The 18,487-nt window shown below is 40.7% G+C and overlaps 1 protein-coding gene across 2 annotated transcripts in view; it reads left to right on the forward strand.

The window, feature by feature from the left end:
• Positions 1-476: 476 nt before the first annotated feature.
• KCNQ5 (potassium voltage-gated channel subfamily Q member 5) overlaps positions 477-18,487 on the forward strand; it is a 540,177-nt gene continuing 522,166 nt past the window's right edge. For both annotated transcript variants that reach the window (XM_054569623.1, XM_054569624.1), the window contains exon 1: positions 477-1,281. In XM_054569623.1, coding sequence (XP_054425598.1) covers positions 878-1,281 — 404 coding nt within the window. In that variant the 5' untranslated portion in view covers positions 477-877. The remainder of the gene's footprint in view (positions 1,282-18,487) is intronic.

Here is an 18,487-nt window from a genome sequence, read left to right on the forward strand (position 1 = left end):
GATGCTGGGATGGAAAGTCACAGCCTGCAAGCCGGAGTGAGCCGCAGGGAGATGCCCGGTCCCCGCCTCGCCGTCCCGGCAGTCCTGTCCCGGGGGGTTGCTCACTGAACTGCCTAGGACCCGAGAGCTGTGTGGGACCCGAGAGCCACGGTCCGGAGCGTCGCCCAGCGCGCGGGCTCGGGACTGGCCAGTCCTGAGGGGCAGGGCAGGGCCGTTCCCGCTCACACACCCCTAGCGGAAGGATGGCAGGACCTGGCGCTACAGAGTAACGGCGAGAGAGAGCAGCGACCTGCATCTTCAGTTTCTCCTCTGGGCACGAGGCTGACTTAACCTTCCGGACAGCTCCAAAGCCCCAGAGAGAACCAAACCAAACTCGCCCCTCGGAAAGGGGCTTTCGAGCCCCGTCCTCTCTGGGGGAGGGAGGCAGAGGCAGCCTGGGCGGGGAAAGTCGAGGGAAAGAAGAAAGGGGGAGCCTGGGGCTGAGTGTGCGCGCGTGGGAGCGCGCCTCGGAGCGCCCCGCACTACCCATTCCAGCCCTGGGGGCCCTTCGTTAAGAGGGAGTGGTAGCCACGGGAATCAGAGGGAGCAAGAGAAACCCTCTTAAAGTGACGCCCCAAACAGGTCCGGATTGCGAATTCGAAGCTAAAGGGTGCTAGAAATTGGGACTCCTCTTCCTCCTCCGCACCCCCCACCTCCGCCCCAGCCCCGAAGCCCCAGCCGTTTGCTAGCGGCTTGCTTCCCCGCCCCCGACTCGGAGGTCGAGAGCGGGAGGCCCCGGGTCAGCCGCGGCTTCCTTCTTGAAACCCGCCAGCGCGCTTGAGGCCGCTGCCCCCGGCGCAGGGACCGGCGCCCCCCTCGCGGTGCCCGTGGTGATGCCATGCCCCGCCACCACGCGGGAGGAGAGGAGGGCGGTGCCGCTGGGCTCTGGGTGAAGAGCGGCGCGGCGGCGGCGGCGGCGGCGGGCGGGGGGCGCCCCGGCAGCGGCATGAAGGATGTGGAGTCGGGCCGGGGCAGGGTGCTGCTGAACTCGGCGGCCGCCAGAGGCGACGGCCTGCTGCTGTTGGGCACCCGCGCGGCCGCGCTCGGCGGCGGCGGCAGCGGCGGCCTGAAGGAGAGCCGCCGGGGCAAGCAGGGGGCCCGGATGAGCCTGCTGGGGAAACCGCTCTCGTACAGCACTAGCCAGAGCTGCCGGCGCAACGTCAAGTACCGGAGGGTGCAGAACTACCTGTACAACGTGCTGGAGAGACCTCGCGGCTGGGCGTTCATCTACCACGCGTTCGTGTGAGTACCCGAGCCCCCCGCGCGCCCCCTGCCACGCCCGCTTCGGGTGGCCCATGTGCCTGGCCCCCTGGGACGCGCTCTCCGCGCCCACGCCCTGGCCTGGTGCGCGCGCGTGCGGACACACACACACACACACACACTCTGCGCTCACACGTGGTGGCTTTTATGTCTTTGCACGTGTTTATGGTCTTCCTCATAGAGCCTTCTACCTCCTGCAGCCCCACCTCTCCCACCTCTACAAACTGAGTCTTGTATCCGAACACACCTAATAAGCTCTCCGGCAGTTTTAGGCATCAAAGACAGGAGCCAGGAAGACTTGGGACCTAAGCTGCGCGGATAATTGGGAGCGATTAGGTTCCGAGATACGTAAACTTCAACGGAGCGGGGCGCCGGAGAGCTGGGAAATGCTAAGGGTGGACGTGTGCCCCTAAGAGGCTGTGAGACTTTACTGACGAGGTCAGGAGGTGATGGCGGGGTATGTCGGGTGGAGAGAGTCCTGGGGGCGGAGCTGGGGAAGCTATCGTTTGGTGGGGAGAGCAGCTCGGTTTTAAGTGCGCCCGGAAACATGCCTCGCCACCACCAACGGAAAGTCTTTCAGTGCATTTAGCCCTTCCTGCCACAGAGGTGGCCAAGGTCTGGAAGGGGCGAGCAGGCCGGGGCAAGGTGTGCTCCCAAGAAAGTGGTAGGGGAAAGTGGGGAGTCTGGGGCGCTGGAGCCCAGACCAAAGTGCAAGAGCAGATGCACAAGTGGGCCGCCCCAGGACAGGGATCAGACAGTAGGTTAAGTAGATATTTGTGGTGCTGAGTCAAAGAGAATATGTGTGCGTGTGTGTGTGTTAAGTTAGCTTTCGCCATCTAGCAGAGAATGCTTAATGAGAAAATGATTGGAAGCAAATGTTTATTTTTCCCTTAGGCATTTAAAACCTTTCAGTGGCTTTAAAGTTTACTACTGTTTTTCCCACAACGTCCATTCATTCAGTCTCCTGTTAGAGCTATGTTTATCTGGACATTTTAAGGCAGTTTTTATGTCTTTACAGAATTACAACCTTTTAATTCTTCCTTTTTTCTTCTTTTTTCTTCTTCTGCTCTCTTTTTAGTTCTTTTTCTTTTTCTGCTTATGTTAAAATAAAATATAAAGATGTCAACCTTAGGGGACCCCTAGAGAAAGTTGCGGTCACTGATATTTCCTTGTTTCCTAGTAAATTGGTTTTGAACACATGAACTAGGTTTCTTCTAGAAATGAGGCATGCCATACGAACATAGCTCTCACCTGGGATGGAGGATTCGCGAGGAGAGAAAATCTTTTTGAAATACCAGGGAAGAAGGGGATGGTTTTGTAAATCGGTGAACCTGGAATTTGACCACGTAAGAGTCAGGAAATTGGTGGAGTCTACAATCTGTGGGGCTCTGGTGTCTGGAAAATTTTACAGTCTCAGATTGATGTGAACATGTAGCATTAGGTGGAATATTCCAGCCAACTTTCCATCTTACAGTGTACACAAGGAGAACGTTGTGTTGCGTTATTATTACATCAAAAGGTGTAACTTTTATTATTCACTTATGTAAGATTCACGTTGATTTAGTTGTCGTTGCTGTAATAAATGATAGACATAGAGAAATACTGCTGACACTTTTCATGTTCAACCCCTCCGAGTAGATACATATTTAATCCTATTAACTAATGAGCCTGATAAATTATTTTGACCTGACAGGATCTTACTAAAACATTGAGCGATATTCACAGTTTTGATTTACATCATGATGCCATTTATGGCCTTTAATTTTTGGTAAATTATGTTTGTTTGGTCAGAGAGGGTTAGAGACCAACTTTGTTGGTGCTCATACTTTTCATGTCCTATGTATTGTCTTTGAACCTAAATGAGTGCTTCCTGTAATGCAACATTTTTTTCCCAATATATTCATGTTTAACAGGTTTTTGTGACCTTACAGAATTTCAAAATTTTGACAAATGAATTTTTTTCCAGGAGATTCAAGTTTGGATAATTCTCTGTTCACTAGGTTTAATCAGTCTATCAATGTCTTTAGTGGTAGATACAAAATAAATTAGGTAGTTTTCAGTATGATATGCTAATGTAAAGTTTTGTATTATGCGTTTCTGGAGTCTGTGACTGTAATGTTTGAGCAGTTAGATAGTGGTGTTAGGTCGATATTAAACTAAAGAGGAACTGAATAGTATCATTTTCTGGGAGGATTGTACAACTACAGGGGACCCTGGGGGGACAGGCCATCTTTGGAAATTGCTGTTTATGATTTTGAATAATGAGCTGTAGAATAGCTGGACTTTACATATTAAATTAATAAAGGAAAGTAACTTTGAGCTGTGAGTCTAACGAGACTATTAATAATAAAGGAAATTATAAGAAAGCTATTTCTAGACGGGTGTAATTAACTAATTCCCTACCAGCCTGGGAATCCCCAAATCTTACTTTAATAACAGTTTTTGTAACACATTAAGGTTCTTGCCAAGAACAAGTGCACTGTGATTAATGAGATACTTCAGGGATGGATTTACTTGGTAGACCCAAGTTTTCACTGCCAAGAAACAAGAAAAGCATGTTTAAAGTTGTTTCAGGTAAAGAAAATTTTTTGTTAAATATGCAAAATCATTATTATAATGGTATTTTTTAATGATATAAAATGTGGTGTTGAGTGTATATATCTTAGCCTACTGATGAGATGGCTAGAAAGAACAAGAGATGACCTCCTTCAAATACTTGCTTCCAATCTTTATAAATTGATGGAGATTAGAGAGTCCACGCCCTTTTCATTCTTTAAGATTTACCAGACAGCTATGTTTTTTTGGTTTCCTGTTTCCTGTCTTCAGCTATTCTTCAGTTTAATAAATAAGATATTCAAATATGAGGTGATACATTCTTGGAATCTTGTTTTTCTATTTTTACTTACTCCTCTTTTGTAGGGAAAGTTTAGACAAGGAATAGTGGTAGCAGAGGAGCACATGATGGGGCTCCATATATACATTTGCATTGATGTAGCGAATGTGGTTCTGAGAAATAACATGGGAAATGGTGTGGCAGATACAGGTAATTCACCACTTTGTACAGTGCATCTATGGCTGGTGTAATGCCATGGATCAGAATTTACAGATATTTTCAACTAAAAGAAATAGTCCAGTCACCCAAGGTGGCGACCTGGAAGTCATCCTTGATGCCTTCATCTTTCTCATACTTGTTCCTAATGGTCATTCAAATGACCATTAAATTCTGTGTATTCACTTTCTAAATGTTTTTCAAATCTATTCTTTTTTCTCCTTTGGAACTGCAACTACCTCTCTCTGTTTCTCAATGCCTCTCCATTGGATTATGTGTAATATTCTCTTACGTAATCATTTAGCTGCTATTTGCAGCCTCCCAGCTCTGTTTTAACACCATAATGTTCTCCCTAAAATGCAAATCTCATAATGTCATTCCCTTGATTAAAATATCTCCACGATACCTCACCATCTACTCATTCATTCATTCATTTATCCATCTGCAAACATGTGAGTGTCTGCTATGTGCTAATTCCCACTTAATAAGTCAAAGACCTCCATTCTCAAGGAGGGAGAAGACTACACAATGGAATGACTCCAAGCTTGTGAACAAGTGTGAAACAACATTATCTTTGTCATTACAGAGAAAAGCACAAAGTCTCATGGGAAAAGAGAGGGAAGTAGAGATGAAGGCAGAAAGGTAAACATAAGCTTCAAAGAGGAAGTTAGGAGTGAACTGTTTTGAAAAATGAGTAGTTAGTTCTTAGGTGTGAAAAGCAAGGGAAAATGAGCAATTGTGGTAGAGAAAACAGCTTGGGCAAAAATGTGGAATTATGAATCAACACAGTAATTCTGTTAAGTATTTGCAGGATGGAGATAGCTGCAAGAAAAAAGAGTAGAGAAAAGGCACACATACCTGAATTCGGATGGCCTCAGGTGCTGACCATGGAATCTGGTCTTTATCCTGTAGGCAGTAGTGATCATTGAATGGTGATCATCAAAAGAATGATATGATCAGAAACAAATTTTGGATAGATCTGTCTCTTGGTAAATGGATTGAAGGATGGAAAGTGGAGTCAGTATGGCTTGGAAGAAGAGGATAGTGGTTCAAGTTTTCCATGCATTCTTGTATTATTTTACCCATAAATTCATTATATAAATGTCTGTTGACTATCTACTATGTGTCATGGACTATTCTAGAGAGATTAGAGATGGTTACCTAAGGACCTTAGGCAGTAGGAACAAGAAAGAGTTTAATTAAAGAAATGTTATATAGGCAGAAGTGGCAGGTTATTTTCAACACTCTCATGTGTAATGTGAGAAGGATGATTCTGACTTGGGTGAGGTAGGGAATGGAAGTACACTAAACCAGTACTATATGGGACAAAGGACGAGGGGCACATTTTCAGGGCAATGTAATGAAATTAGATTTATACTTGTTGAGTTTCTGATGTTTTGAAGACATTTAGGTGGAGATTGTAAGTGGTAAAAACACAACTGTGAACCAAGTATACTCAGCCTTTTTCAACCGGAACCATATTTTGAAAGTAGAGAGCACTCAATAAAATATTTTTGAATGAATGAATGCATTTACAAATAGAGCTTAATCTGGATGTATAGACTAGATATTCATATTTGGAAGCCTCTATCAATTGTGGTAGTTAAAGTGATGTACGGTATAATGAGTGAGACTGCCCAGAGATGCAGAGTAAGCTGTGGATAGGGTGGAGGACAGAGTCTGGGGAACACCGGCATGAAGCAGTGAATGGAAGACTATGAGTCCACAGAAAAACATGGCACAGCAACCAAAAGACCAAGTAAAAAGCCAGGAGACCTTATTTGCACAAAAGCAAAAGAAGGAGTTTGCAGTCTTCCGTTTCCAATGTTGTAGAAAGGACTAGAAGAGGCATGTAAGATTTCATTGGCTTGGTCACGGAAGAGGTCACTGATGGCCTTTACCACAGCAACTTTGGTGGAATTCTGAGGATTGTAAATGTGATGTAAGTGGATTGAGGGTGTGAAGCATTGGGGAAATGGAGACAGTGGTATAAGTTACACTCTACATTCCTTGGAACTGCTCACAGGGCCCTTCAGGACATGGCCTGCACCCATCTTGCTCACCTCATCTCTATTTACACCCTGAGCCTCAGACTTACCATCCTGTGTCTTCCTGCCATGCTTTCACTCATGCTTTTCTCTTGTTCTTTTCCCACTTCTTACACTCTGGCTGTCCAGCTTCTACTGTTTTTCAAAACAAAATTGAAGGATCACTTCCTCTTAGGCTCCTCTCTCCCCTACCAGAATGATAGAGGCACCCCTTGTCTCAGGTTCCACTCCACTCTAGGAATGTCATTGTAATAGTATTTGCCCCCCTTTTTGGTCCTTGTGTGCTATTTAGTCTGTCTCTCCCACAGAAAGGTGAACACCCCACATAGAAAATGCCCTTATCTCTAAATCCCAAGCCCCTAGTATGATGGTTTGTATCTAGTAGATCTTCAATAAATGCTGGCTTCGTGAGTAAATGAAAAATGTTCCTTGGAAGTTTTACATAGAGGAATTTCAGAATGAATCAAAGATGAAGGAACCACCAAGTCTTTTTTATTTTCTTGAAAGATATGGCTAATTCATTTAAGAGGAAAAAGGTATAGGGCTACAATTAGGAGACCATTTCTTTGATCCCAGCTTCCCCACTAATTAGCTTTGTGACTTGGAATAAGGCATCTCACCCTTTTGAGTCTTCAAATCTTAATCTGTGAAATGGGCACAATAGTGTCTGTGATCCAGCCAAGATGATAGAAGATACTGTGGATTGTCTAAATACTGTCACAAAGAGAAGGAGTATCTGTGATAAGAAGTCATCTTTTTATTGTTTCTCTTCTCTAATCTCTGAGCTTTAGGGCTACCTCCTAATAGGTCGCTTTAACTTTACTTCCAACTCCAAGAGAGGTTTATGCCATGTAGTAGCCAGAGTGATCTTTCAAAAGAATTAAACAGAAAACACCGCTCATCTGCTTGGAGGAGGAATCTGTTTGCTATCGCCTATCTTTACTCAGTTCCTTAAAGTCAGGGACTCTCTCTGTCTTGTTCTCTGAGATATCATCAGCACCCAGAACAATAATCTGCCACATGGAAGATGCCCCATGTATATAGACTGATTCACTCATTGATAATTCATTCACTCTGAATCTCCAAAATACACTACTGGTCTCCTGGTGGAAGAGAGAATTTTACTCTGTTGACCACTCGCTGTGTCAGTACTCAGTTAGACCCAATAAATTACTTTATTATTTCCATTTATATTCCACTCTGAATTAGGTCTATAGAAATTGTTTGCATTTTATTTTTGCTTCTTCATTCCTTAAATATCACTGATTTATTTTAGTGTAGAGAGGCCTTGTACAAGTTATACTACTTTATACCCTGCTAACATAAAAAGTACTTTGTACCTTTCAAATCTACCTATTTCCAGATATTTAAACAATGCTATAGTATTTGAAGATCATGTTACAGTTAAATGGTTGAAAAGGTTAAAATATTAGTATTAGGAATATGATGGCCTAAAAGAAATAAAACATAAGAAAAAATGTTTCAAAATGGAATGAAGTCTTTATACAAGAAACACTATAAACAAGGAATATAGCCAGAAACCTTTTTATTATTGCTTCCAAAGAAGTGGTGCCAGTTTTAATTTTTAATTGCAAATGGCTATTTTGGCAAATGAAAATGCCAGGAGAGCATGTTTTATCCTAACTCAGTGGTGAGAAACTACTTAAAGTCCAATTGTTGAACAGCCATAGCTCATAGTTATGTTTAATGATTTGTAGCTGTTTCAATTTTAATTTCCTTTTTATTCAATCATTTACATGTATTCTATTTGAAGTTTTATTTAGTTGCAGCATGGGAGATAGATTGGTCACACAACTGCATTTTTAAATAATTATTGAAATTCTTTGATGGGTCTCAGAGTTTCAGGTGATCCTTTGATTTTTTTCCTCATGAGTTTGTCTAAAGAATGAGTTTCCTAAATGTTACTGACATCATCTATTTTTGTACTTAAAAATAGTTTGAACTTTTTCTATTATATATGTATCATATATATGCACATGTATTCCATACACACACAAACATACACAACATACACACACACTGTATCCTTTAGCAGAGAATTTATAAGTGCAAGTATTTACATTTACCTTAATTTTACTCCCCCAAAAGGTAAGACATTTGAATAAAATGCAAATTAAAATAAAAAGAATCTTAAAGTTACTCTCAATAATATGGAGATTATGTTATACTTTTAAAGGTATTTAAATTTTAGAATATACGAAGAGATACATTCTTTATAAACTTAGTCATAATATTTGTTATTTCCATTTATAGTACCTCTGAGGTAATTCTCGAGTCTCTATTCCTTCTGCAGTCAATGGCAGGATGACCTTTTATAATGATTATGTTATAATTTCTTCCTTTTTAAACAGTCAATTTAGTTTAATATTTAATTAACAGCCATATGTGTACCAGTTAATATGCTAGATGCAGGGGGTTCAAAAAAGGCAATGATGTAGACCTTGACTTCAGAGAAATTCTGCTGGGGAATATGATTAGATTGGGATCCAATTACCAGTTTCACCTTTACCAATTTGATGACTATGAACAAGTTGCTTCTAGTACCATCCACTTAATCTGTAAAACAGGAATAATAGTATTACATCAAGGTACTACAATACTATACACACACACACACACACACACACACACATATATGTATATGTATATAATTATACTTAACATGGTGTCTGTAATTAAAAATGGAAAGAAAAATATAGATAATGTGGTAGAGGGCTGTACTACTAAGTTAAAAGACCAGGATTTTATCCTGTAGGTGATAGGTAGTCTTTGAGGTAGGTGGGGTTTAGGCAGGTAATAGTGCCATTGAATTTCCATTTCAGATTGATCGCTCTGCCAGCTATACTATGAATGATGGCATGAAGGGGACAAACTGGAGGTAGGAGATCCATTTTGAAGTAACTTAGGCAAGGTGTAATTAGGACTTAAACTGGGGCAATGGGAGTATAGATGAAGAAGAAAACATGGCAATAGAATTGAAGTGCATTACTGAATAAATGAATGTGGAAGACGAAGAAGAGGGACAGATTTATCTCCTGATTCATGGTTTGAGTGGTTGGTTAGATAATGGGGCTAATAACTGCGATCAAGGATACAGGTGGAACATAGTGCATAGTGCAACCTAGCAGGTTGAGGGGAATGTTGGGGATGGCAAAATGAGGTTACCTTTGGAGAAGCTGACCTTTCAGGGACTGTGGCACTTCCAACTATATATGTTCAGCAGCTGTGGGTAAAGATTTAAAGCTTGTTAAACTACAGACAGATAAAAACCACAAAGAGAGCATGTAAAGAGAGAGAGCAATAGCTCAAGGATGGAAACCTAGGGAGTCCTAATCTATAAAAGGTAAGAAGAGAAGAAGGGGAATGAAATGTAATAGAGAGCAAGATGCAAGGAATCACCAGTCAAAAGTATGGTCAGATGTCATGGACACCAAGGATATTGAGAGAGTTTCAAAAAATAGTCAACTATGAAATGCAGACAGTGGGAAAGAAGATTGTTTATCACCAACAATAGTCTTTAATTATTGATTTTGTGCTGAATGTTGTTCTAAATGCTTCACACACATTAACTCTTTTAATCATCAGAATAGCCTTACGAGGTACTATTAGTGTCATCATCTCCTTTTAACGGACCAGAATACTGAGGTAGGCGAGGTTCAATAACCAGTCCAACGTCAACAACTGAGTTAATGGCAGAATAGGGTTGGAACCGAGGCAGGTTGCACTATGTTCTTAGCCATTATATTTTTGGTGGATCGTACCTGTGGGACCAAGCCCCCTCCTAGCATATGGGTTGCATAATTACAGAACTACTTTTGGGTCTAGTATAGCTCTTAGCAATATAGTAAGTACAGCAAGTACTCACTTAATGTTGTTGACAGATTCTTCGAAACTTCCAGCAAAACAATGTATAAATGACACCAATTTTATTATAATCTAATTGATATAATCAAGATGTAAGCTCCTATGGCATCTGTGTGGTCCCAAAAGCATCACTAAACTTCTAAATAAAGACCCAAACATTGCTAATATTAAACATTGAAATAAATGCGAGTTATACATACACTTAAGAATGATTAATAAAAACAAGTGAGATAATTATTTTCCAACTCACTTATTCCATTTCAGGGTCTTAGGTGGCTGAATCCCATTCTGGCAGCTCAGGGTACAAGCTGGGATCCCATCCCGGACACTGAACCGTTCTATCACAGGGTGCGCCCACACATTCCCGCCCGTGCCCCCCGCCTGCTCACTCAGACCAGGCCAGTGTAGACCAGTCCGCCTCATGTGCACGCATTTGGGACGTGGGAGGAGACCGGAGTGCCTAAAGGAAATCCACAGCCATGTGGGGAGAAAGTGCAAACTCAACAGACAGTGGCCCCACTGAGAATAAACTTTTTTTTCTCATCAATGTTATAATGAAATGATGTTTTTCATGGACCTACTGTATATGCATGGTAAGTATTTGTTGAAAAATGAATAATAATTAATATCTCTTATGACCCAGTATCAGAGAATTACGTATACCTTGGTAGTATAAGAAGTGTTTGTTTCCCCGTCTTCAAATTCTGACCAGCATATGCTCTAATTTTTCCAAAATTTTTTCCTGGTAGCTTTGGCTTATTTCCTTACTTTTATTTACCTCCCATAGCTTTTATTATATTTGGACCATGTATTTGAGCCCTTAATTACATTTTGCATTGTGTTCTAATTGAATCGCTAATCTAATTCTTTATCAAATAAAAATTGTGTCTAAAGAAACCAAAGTACTCTCTTCTTCTTTTGTATCTTTTATGGCATCAAGCCAAGGTTTACATTCTAATTTCTAATCAAAATTCACCTAGCTTATTGCTACCAGGGGGACTATTTCAATGTTACAACTTTTTTTTTTCCCCAAGCAAGACTTTCCTTAAGTTCTCTTAGTTTAAATTGTGGAGCAACTTGTATTGAGGGCCCAAATTGCTATAGCAACTTCTTAATACCATATTCTGTGAATGTTAAATTCCTAATTTATACTTTTGTTGCAAAATACTTACAGTTCATTAAAAAATAGCAGCAATTGCTTCATTTAAATTTCATAATGGCTAAGTATAGATCCAAACTAATTTTACAAGATTTTCTTTTTTTTAATGAATAAATAAAATACTCTTCTTTTCTTCACACTAATATAAATATGTTCCATCTATCTTTCATGCTTCTTTGCCTCCCCTCCCACATACACATTTTTCCTGGACATTTCTTCCTTTATCTCTCCCATTTGTACTGTTGTTCTCCCTTCCCCCAATTAAATCACTCCTAGATGGGGGGAGGGGGGTTCTTTTTCTCTTTGCATCTGTCTTTCTGAGATGGTGTTTCTCTTCAGTGCTATTTACCACATTGTATAATTTGATGTCTCTTCCTCTTAAAGTGGTCTGCTCTTAATCAAGAGTTGCATTGACCCTGTAATTGCTTACAAGCTCCAAGGCTGCACTGCATAAGTACACTGGGCTGCCTAATTTACGCATCACACCGCAGTAATTAACAGAGGCCTCTAGAAAGATGGGGTTAGAGAACCCGGCTTTTCTTAGAGTTTTACTTAGGCTCAGGTTTCTTAGAAAATAGGAAAATGGAGGCTTAAAATTGCTCTGAGGTTTTTTAACGCCCATTTGTCTATTATTTATGAAATCTGGGGATACTCAGATTCAGTGAGTAATTTTTAAAGGATCATATTTTGCATTTTGGAAGTTGATTACTATATAGAGTTGAGGAATACATTTTAAGCTATTTTTATTCCAGATGGAATTATTATAGAAGAGAGAACATTAGAGATGTCTAAATATGTTTGTAATGTAGTTAAACAGCAGTTAACTTAAAAATATTTCTCACATAAACTGTTTTAGTTGTTAGGAGTTTCCTCCCTCAGTGAGCCAAGAAATAGATCTATAATTTGGCAACAAAGAGATATAGTTTTCCTGTTTAATTGGGAGAGTAACCATGGACTCAAAATGCAAGTTGTCATAAGACTACATATGAGAGAAAATCACCTGTTTTTTTTCCAAAGCATAGACCTTTCTAATGCTCTTCCTATAACCTTTTATAAAATGGGAGTCTATTAGAGGGTCTCTTTCTCCAAATCCGTTTTCTGTCACACCTGATTGAATCTAGGACTGGATGGAATTGAGAATTTAGATCCTGCCCCCCATGTTTTGAGTCATTGGATATACTTTCTGATTTTGCAAAATTAAGACATAATTCTTCAATGTTTGTTGAATAACCTGCTCTTGTGCTGTATGTAAGGTCCTGAATAGGAACTGCAGGGCTGAACGAAACAAAATGCCGTCTGTTCTTTCAAGAATTTTAACTTCAGAAGGATATTAATTTACTATTTATTGAGCTACAAAAACCATCTCTCCGAATTGACTTAGGATAAAAGCAAGGGTTGGCCCCTCTCCAGCAGCATTTAGCTATTGCTCCTATTGAAGGGATTTACAAGATAAACTCCAGGATCACCATGTAGAGAACTGCCAATTGCTGTTCTCTTGACCCCTTGGGAAAGTTTGGACCTGGGTGTCCAGCTGCCTGTGCAGGTGGTCATTCTGCTCAGGACATTCCCACACAAAGGCCAAATAGAAGTTCCCACTGATCATAGTAATTTCCAAAGAGGAGTAATTAAACTAGTTAAACTAAATGTTCTAGTTAATAAAACATTCTGAGTATGCTTAATTTGCTCTAAAATAGTTTTTAAAAATAGAAAAGAAACTAATGCTTCTTCATGATACTTTTGGGATGCAATTTTTTTTCCTCCCTAAAGTGGCTTACAAACAATAATGTAATCTAAAGGGTTATTTTAATCAAATGAGATACCTGGGTTTTGTTTTTTTTTTCAGTATACACTCTAAGCTTCTAGTAATTATCAACTTTTTAATCTAGTTCATAGAAGGAAAACATTATACTCAGCCTTTCATGGGGCTTGGAATTTATTCATTCACTCATTTTTATTAAAGATTTTCTTTATTTTTAGAGAGGGGAAGGAACGGAGAAAGAGAGGGAGAGAACCATCAATGTGTGGTTGCCTCTCGAGTGCCCCCCACTGGGGACCTGGCCCACAACCCAGATATGTGCCCTGACTGGGAATTGAACTGGAGACTCTTTGATTGACAGGCTGGCACTCAATCCACTAAGCCACAAGAGCCAGTGCTAATTTTTTTCTTTCTTTCATTTATTCAATACTTGAGTGCCATCACATACTGTGTTCTTGGAACATTGTAGAAATACTCCATCCCATTTGAGTTTGATTTACTTTCTTCAGGCTTGTGAAAAATGGCTCTTTACTTCAACTAGAGAGTGGCACTTCACAGTGAAAGTAAGGTCAGTAAGTGTAAGAATATTTGTTCATTGTGATCCCTAAGGGACTCTTGATCCAGCTCCTTAAGATTACATCCTAACCCTTCAGATGTATTTCTGAAGTCAGTAGGTAGTCCTTTGAGGAATTACAAGGTGAGATTAAATTAGTTTTAAATTTACCATGTCAGATGATAAAATCCTATAGTAGTTTTGTTTTGCTCTACCAAATGGAAAAGGCAGAGAAGTTGAATGGCAATACAAAAGACTTTTGAGGAACCCATTTATAATTTTCAAGAAAGGATCTTGAACCCAAGGGGCATCTGTTCTTACTCATGCCATCCTTGACAATTAGAAGAAATGACAGTCACTTTATTTAGGGACAGCATTTTTACCAAGCTTGAACATTCAAATTGGCATCCAAAATTTTTTTCCTAGAAAAAAGCCAGATAAGTTCCTTTAAATTCAGACCCACCAAGGGAATAATACAATGAGATGCTTTAGAATCTGCCAACTACCCTAGCCCTCCCATCTCACTTCATTTCAGTCTTGCACTGAGATGGTCTTGCAGATCTTCCAAGTGTAAGATGGAAGACACACAAAGGAAGAAAAAAGGTATTCAGTGATCACATTTTTGCCAATCACATGGACTTTTAGACAGTCATTCAGGCCGCCAGTTTGACTTGACCATACTTCAGTGGCCCATTATTCCATTTTGTCAGTAGAAGGGAATAGAAGTCATTCCACTGAAAGTGGAAGTTATCTTTAGCAGGAAAGACTCCCTTACATGGTTCCAGAGCTTTTGCTTCCAGTGTTGAACTTGATGTGTTACTTTACAAATTACTATTCCCACACTAGTTGGGTCATGTTGCTGAGAGCCATTTTCCAGACCTGGTGGGTACAGAGTTTTATTCCAGGCTTCAGGGCAGGAAGTGAATAATAAAAATATGTTTACAGATGGCACTAAAACAAGGTCGCCTAGACAGCCTTAAACAAGAATAGTCAAGAAACTGTCACATTGTGCTGGAGAAAACAGAATTCCACTAAATCAAGAGTGGATACCATAATTCATAACTGTCAACAGTGAGAGATCATACATGTTTCCTGGCCGTTACCTGAATTTTTGTTGTTGTTGTTTTGGTTTGTTGTTGGTGCAAAGTCCCTTTCCACATTATAATTTTAATATATATTTCCAAAGCACATGATAATCCATTTAAAAGATCTACTCACAATAAATCTATTGTATGGTTTTTTACACTTGCTTCAGGAGCCACATGTGGAGGTAGTGTTTACTCTAGAATAAGTGTCTGGGATCGGGGCAGCAACATAGCATGACAAGGGCCTGGCCTTGAGTGTTAGTTCTGGGAATATGAAGGAAGAGAGAATAGGAGAGAGTTCAAAGGGAGAACAGTCCTTAGTCCTAGATTAGATTCTAGTAGGCAGAAGAGATGAAAGAATCAGTTTTCAAGGTTTCAAGTAAGTGTGACTGTGACCCAGCAGGAGTTGCTTAATTCTATTTTAGGGACAGATCAGGTGGACAAGTGGACATGTAACCTGTGACACGTAACCTGTGTGGGTTTTGGGGAAGAAAGACAGAAGGTCATTAGTGACCAATGAGGTGATTGGTGAAGAAATAATAAAGGTGTTGGGAGAAGAAGGTAGGGAGAGAGGTTTAGTGAATACTGACTTTTGGGGAGAAACGAAGAGAAAGGGGTTTGTGACAGAGACAGAAAAGAGAAAGACTAGGGCAATATAGCATCCAAAGGAGGGCTAAATCTCAAAAAAGGATGCAAGAGGGTGACAGGAAAGAGAAATGAAGATGTAAGTGTAAAAAGAATCGATAATGTAGAAAGCCAGGATAAAGGAGGAGAGGCCAGACCTAGAAAAAAAATGGAGGGTCTAGTGGTGAACAGCGATGGCAGCACCGTGTGTTAAAAGGACATCCCCTATCACAGGGAAAAATTCCTCCCGGAAATAAAGGGCCAGAATAAGCTGCCGGCTAGGTAGTGTGCTGGCACAGCAACAAGCCTCTCAGAGGGCACCCCACAGGCGAGGAGGGTGTTCTGGAAGGTAGAACTAGAATGAGGACTCCAGGAGAGAGAGGGGTAGTCGGAGAGCCTCCTGTGAAAACAGGGAAATCTGGTTTGAAAGCAATCTTGCAGTCCCTTAAGAGAGAAGCTGATAAGTGCAAAGCAGTTCTAAAGAGTTTGAGATAAGGCACCAAACCGTGCTTGGAGGGGGAAAAGGAGGAGACAGATTAGGCAGCATAACTGACAATTCAATGGTTGAAGAGTGAGGGAGAATAGCTGATTAGGGAGCAACGGGTCCAACTAAACCTCTCTTTATTGCTTTAAGCAGCTGGAGGTCTCTACAACTGTAAAAGCCTAGTGGGAAAGGCCTACAAGGGGAAAAATTAAAGTAATTGAGAGACATCTGAGAAGAGAGATAGGCATTTGTGGTAAATATGGGGCAGGGATTGTGGCTTTGGGGTGTGATAAGGACGAAGGGGATCACGTAGTTCCTAGGCAGCAGCAAAGGCCCCGAGGAAGTTGGGTGTGTCCAGGTGGAGGACTAATGTGCGCGCTTCTGAGAATCTCTCTTAACAGTGGTGTGCAGGGGAAATTTCAAAAGTAGATGGAAATGGAACCATAACCCCGGGCTGGCAACTGTGCCTGCAAGGTAAAGGGAATGAAAATCGCTCTGGAAGCACCCCACACTGAACATGTGTGACCTTGGGCAAATCACTGACATCTCTAAGCACCGACTACCTGATCAATGTGGAAATGTGCAAGTGCGAAAGCTCCTTATACAATACAATTGCTGACCCACGCACAAAAAGATGGTAGTTTTTATGCTCCCTCCCCAGATATAGTCTTTTAGCCTTGTCAGAGAAGGAAATGCTACAATAATAGGCCCACGTTAAAACATGTGCTTGATTAATAAATGACTGAATAAATGAATTAACATGTTATAATATATTATTTATTTTACAACAGCATTGTATTTGGTGACAAGATTATATGGTCAGAAAGTTCCTGTTATCTATACAAGCTCTCTGAGCTTGAACAAAAAGATTTTTCTCAGAAATCAGGAAATATTTTATAATCTCTTTATTTTTGAGTACATGGGTAAAGCTTAAATTTGAAAAAATTACCAGAAGCTACTGCTTTGCCACATTTAAGTAATAGGATTATAGAGCTGGAAGGACCTTTGGTCACCTACTCTCACGCGGTCCTTTTTGAGATGGGAAAACTGAGACTGGAAGAATGTTAAGTAACTTGGTCAGGATCAGACACTGTCAGCAACATGCTGGTGGCCAGGCCTTCCCATTGCTCTTGCAGAAATGACTCCAATTTTGAGTCCTGTGATCTCCTTCCTCTTGTAAAGATTCTGTACAGTTTAAAAAAAAGTGAATAGTGACATTTATTTCAAATACTATTGTTGGTTCAACTATTGTATGAAGAATATTGTATTGAAAAGCATTTTAGTACCTTTTCACTGTGCATATTGACACAGAAAGTATTTCTGTCTTTTACAAATTTCTAAGAACCAGCAAAAGATATTAATTTTTTATGACTTTTCTTTCTTCTAAAGAAGCCAAATACTGAAGAAAGGGTCTCTCTGAGGGTTAAAAATATATTGACTCCATCTTTAAAGTCTCCAGTAAACAGATAGATCAAGTGAGAAACAAATTAATAGTTATACCTCCAGTCACAGCACTGTGTTTTCTTTCTAGATATGAAAATTTTGTGAGAAATATCTCCAGAATTCGAGCAAATGGGAGTGGGAGGGAAAGAGTATATATAAATGTTATATGAGGATTCCAAAAAACGTCTTTCTCTCTTTCTGTCTCTGTCATTATGCTTGGTAAATTCATTAGGGAAAAGCAAACGTGTCCATCCAGAAATTCAAATGAGCTCAAACATCTGTATTTGAAAGTGCCATGGTAAACGGGTCTAGCACCAGCTTCTATGTCCAAGAGAGCCTAGGCCATGATAGTCACACATAGGCAGGGCAGCAGGATGAGATGACCTAACTTCTGAAACATCTTTGTCCTGTTTTAGAGGTGAGGCACATCCCCAGCTTTGCAAGCATATCTTTTCTTTTTTAATTTGAGTGGTTACAATTTATTTAAACTTGTTTTTTACCCTCCTGGTATTTCTTTGTCTATATTTAATAAGCTTTTTGAGGTTAGTATTATCATTAGAATATTAATGGTTTCATTAATGAATTATGAGAAGAAAAGAATTTTGGTGGTTGTTTAAAAACGGTTAGCGTGCCATTGTGTACACGAATCATGTGCATACACTGAGAGGTTGGTGTGTACTTTATGTGCATTTTCAGGCATCTTCTCTTTGGCTAGGAAAATTTTAAGTCAAAGGAACGACTTGAAGAAAACAAAGAACTCTCATTTACTCTTACGAACAATTCATTATGCTGTAGGTTATTCCCGTGAGTTTTGAATACCTACAGCGTTCTTTCTTGGTTGTCATACCCCCTCCACTGATGGTCCTGATTCAGAGCTACTTCATTCACTGCCCATACAGAGCCAGCAAGTATGTGGAGGGGTGGGGAACAGGCAAAGGAGATTCCCATTGACACATGGTTGTTGCTTTCTTTTCCTTAGAGAAGAGGGGTGGTCTGGTGACACAAGATGAAGAGCACTTTACAAAGGTCACCATTTGTCGTGGAGCAGATTCGAACACAAATGCAGAGCACTTACATGGGACCACGGATAAAGGGACCCTGG

The sequence above is a fragment of the Pteronotus mesoamericanus genome, unplaced genomic scaffold, assembly GCF_021234165.1.
Source record: "Pteronotus mesoamericanus isolate MK-2021 breed Mesoamerican mustached bat unplaced genomic scaffold, CSHL_Meso_final contig_20, whole genome shotgun sequence".
Classification (NCBI taxonomy): domain Eukaryota; kingdom Metazoa; phylum Chordata; class Mammalia; order Chiroptera; family Mormoopidae; genus Pteronotus; species Pteronotus mesoamericanus.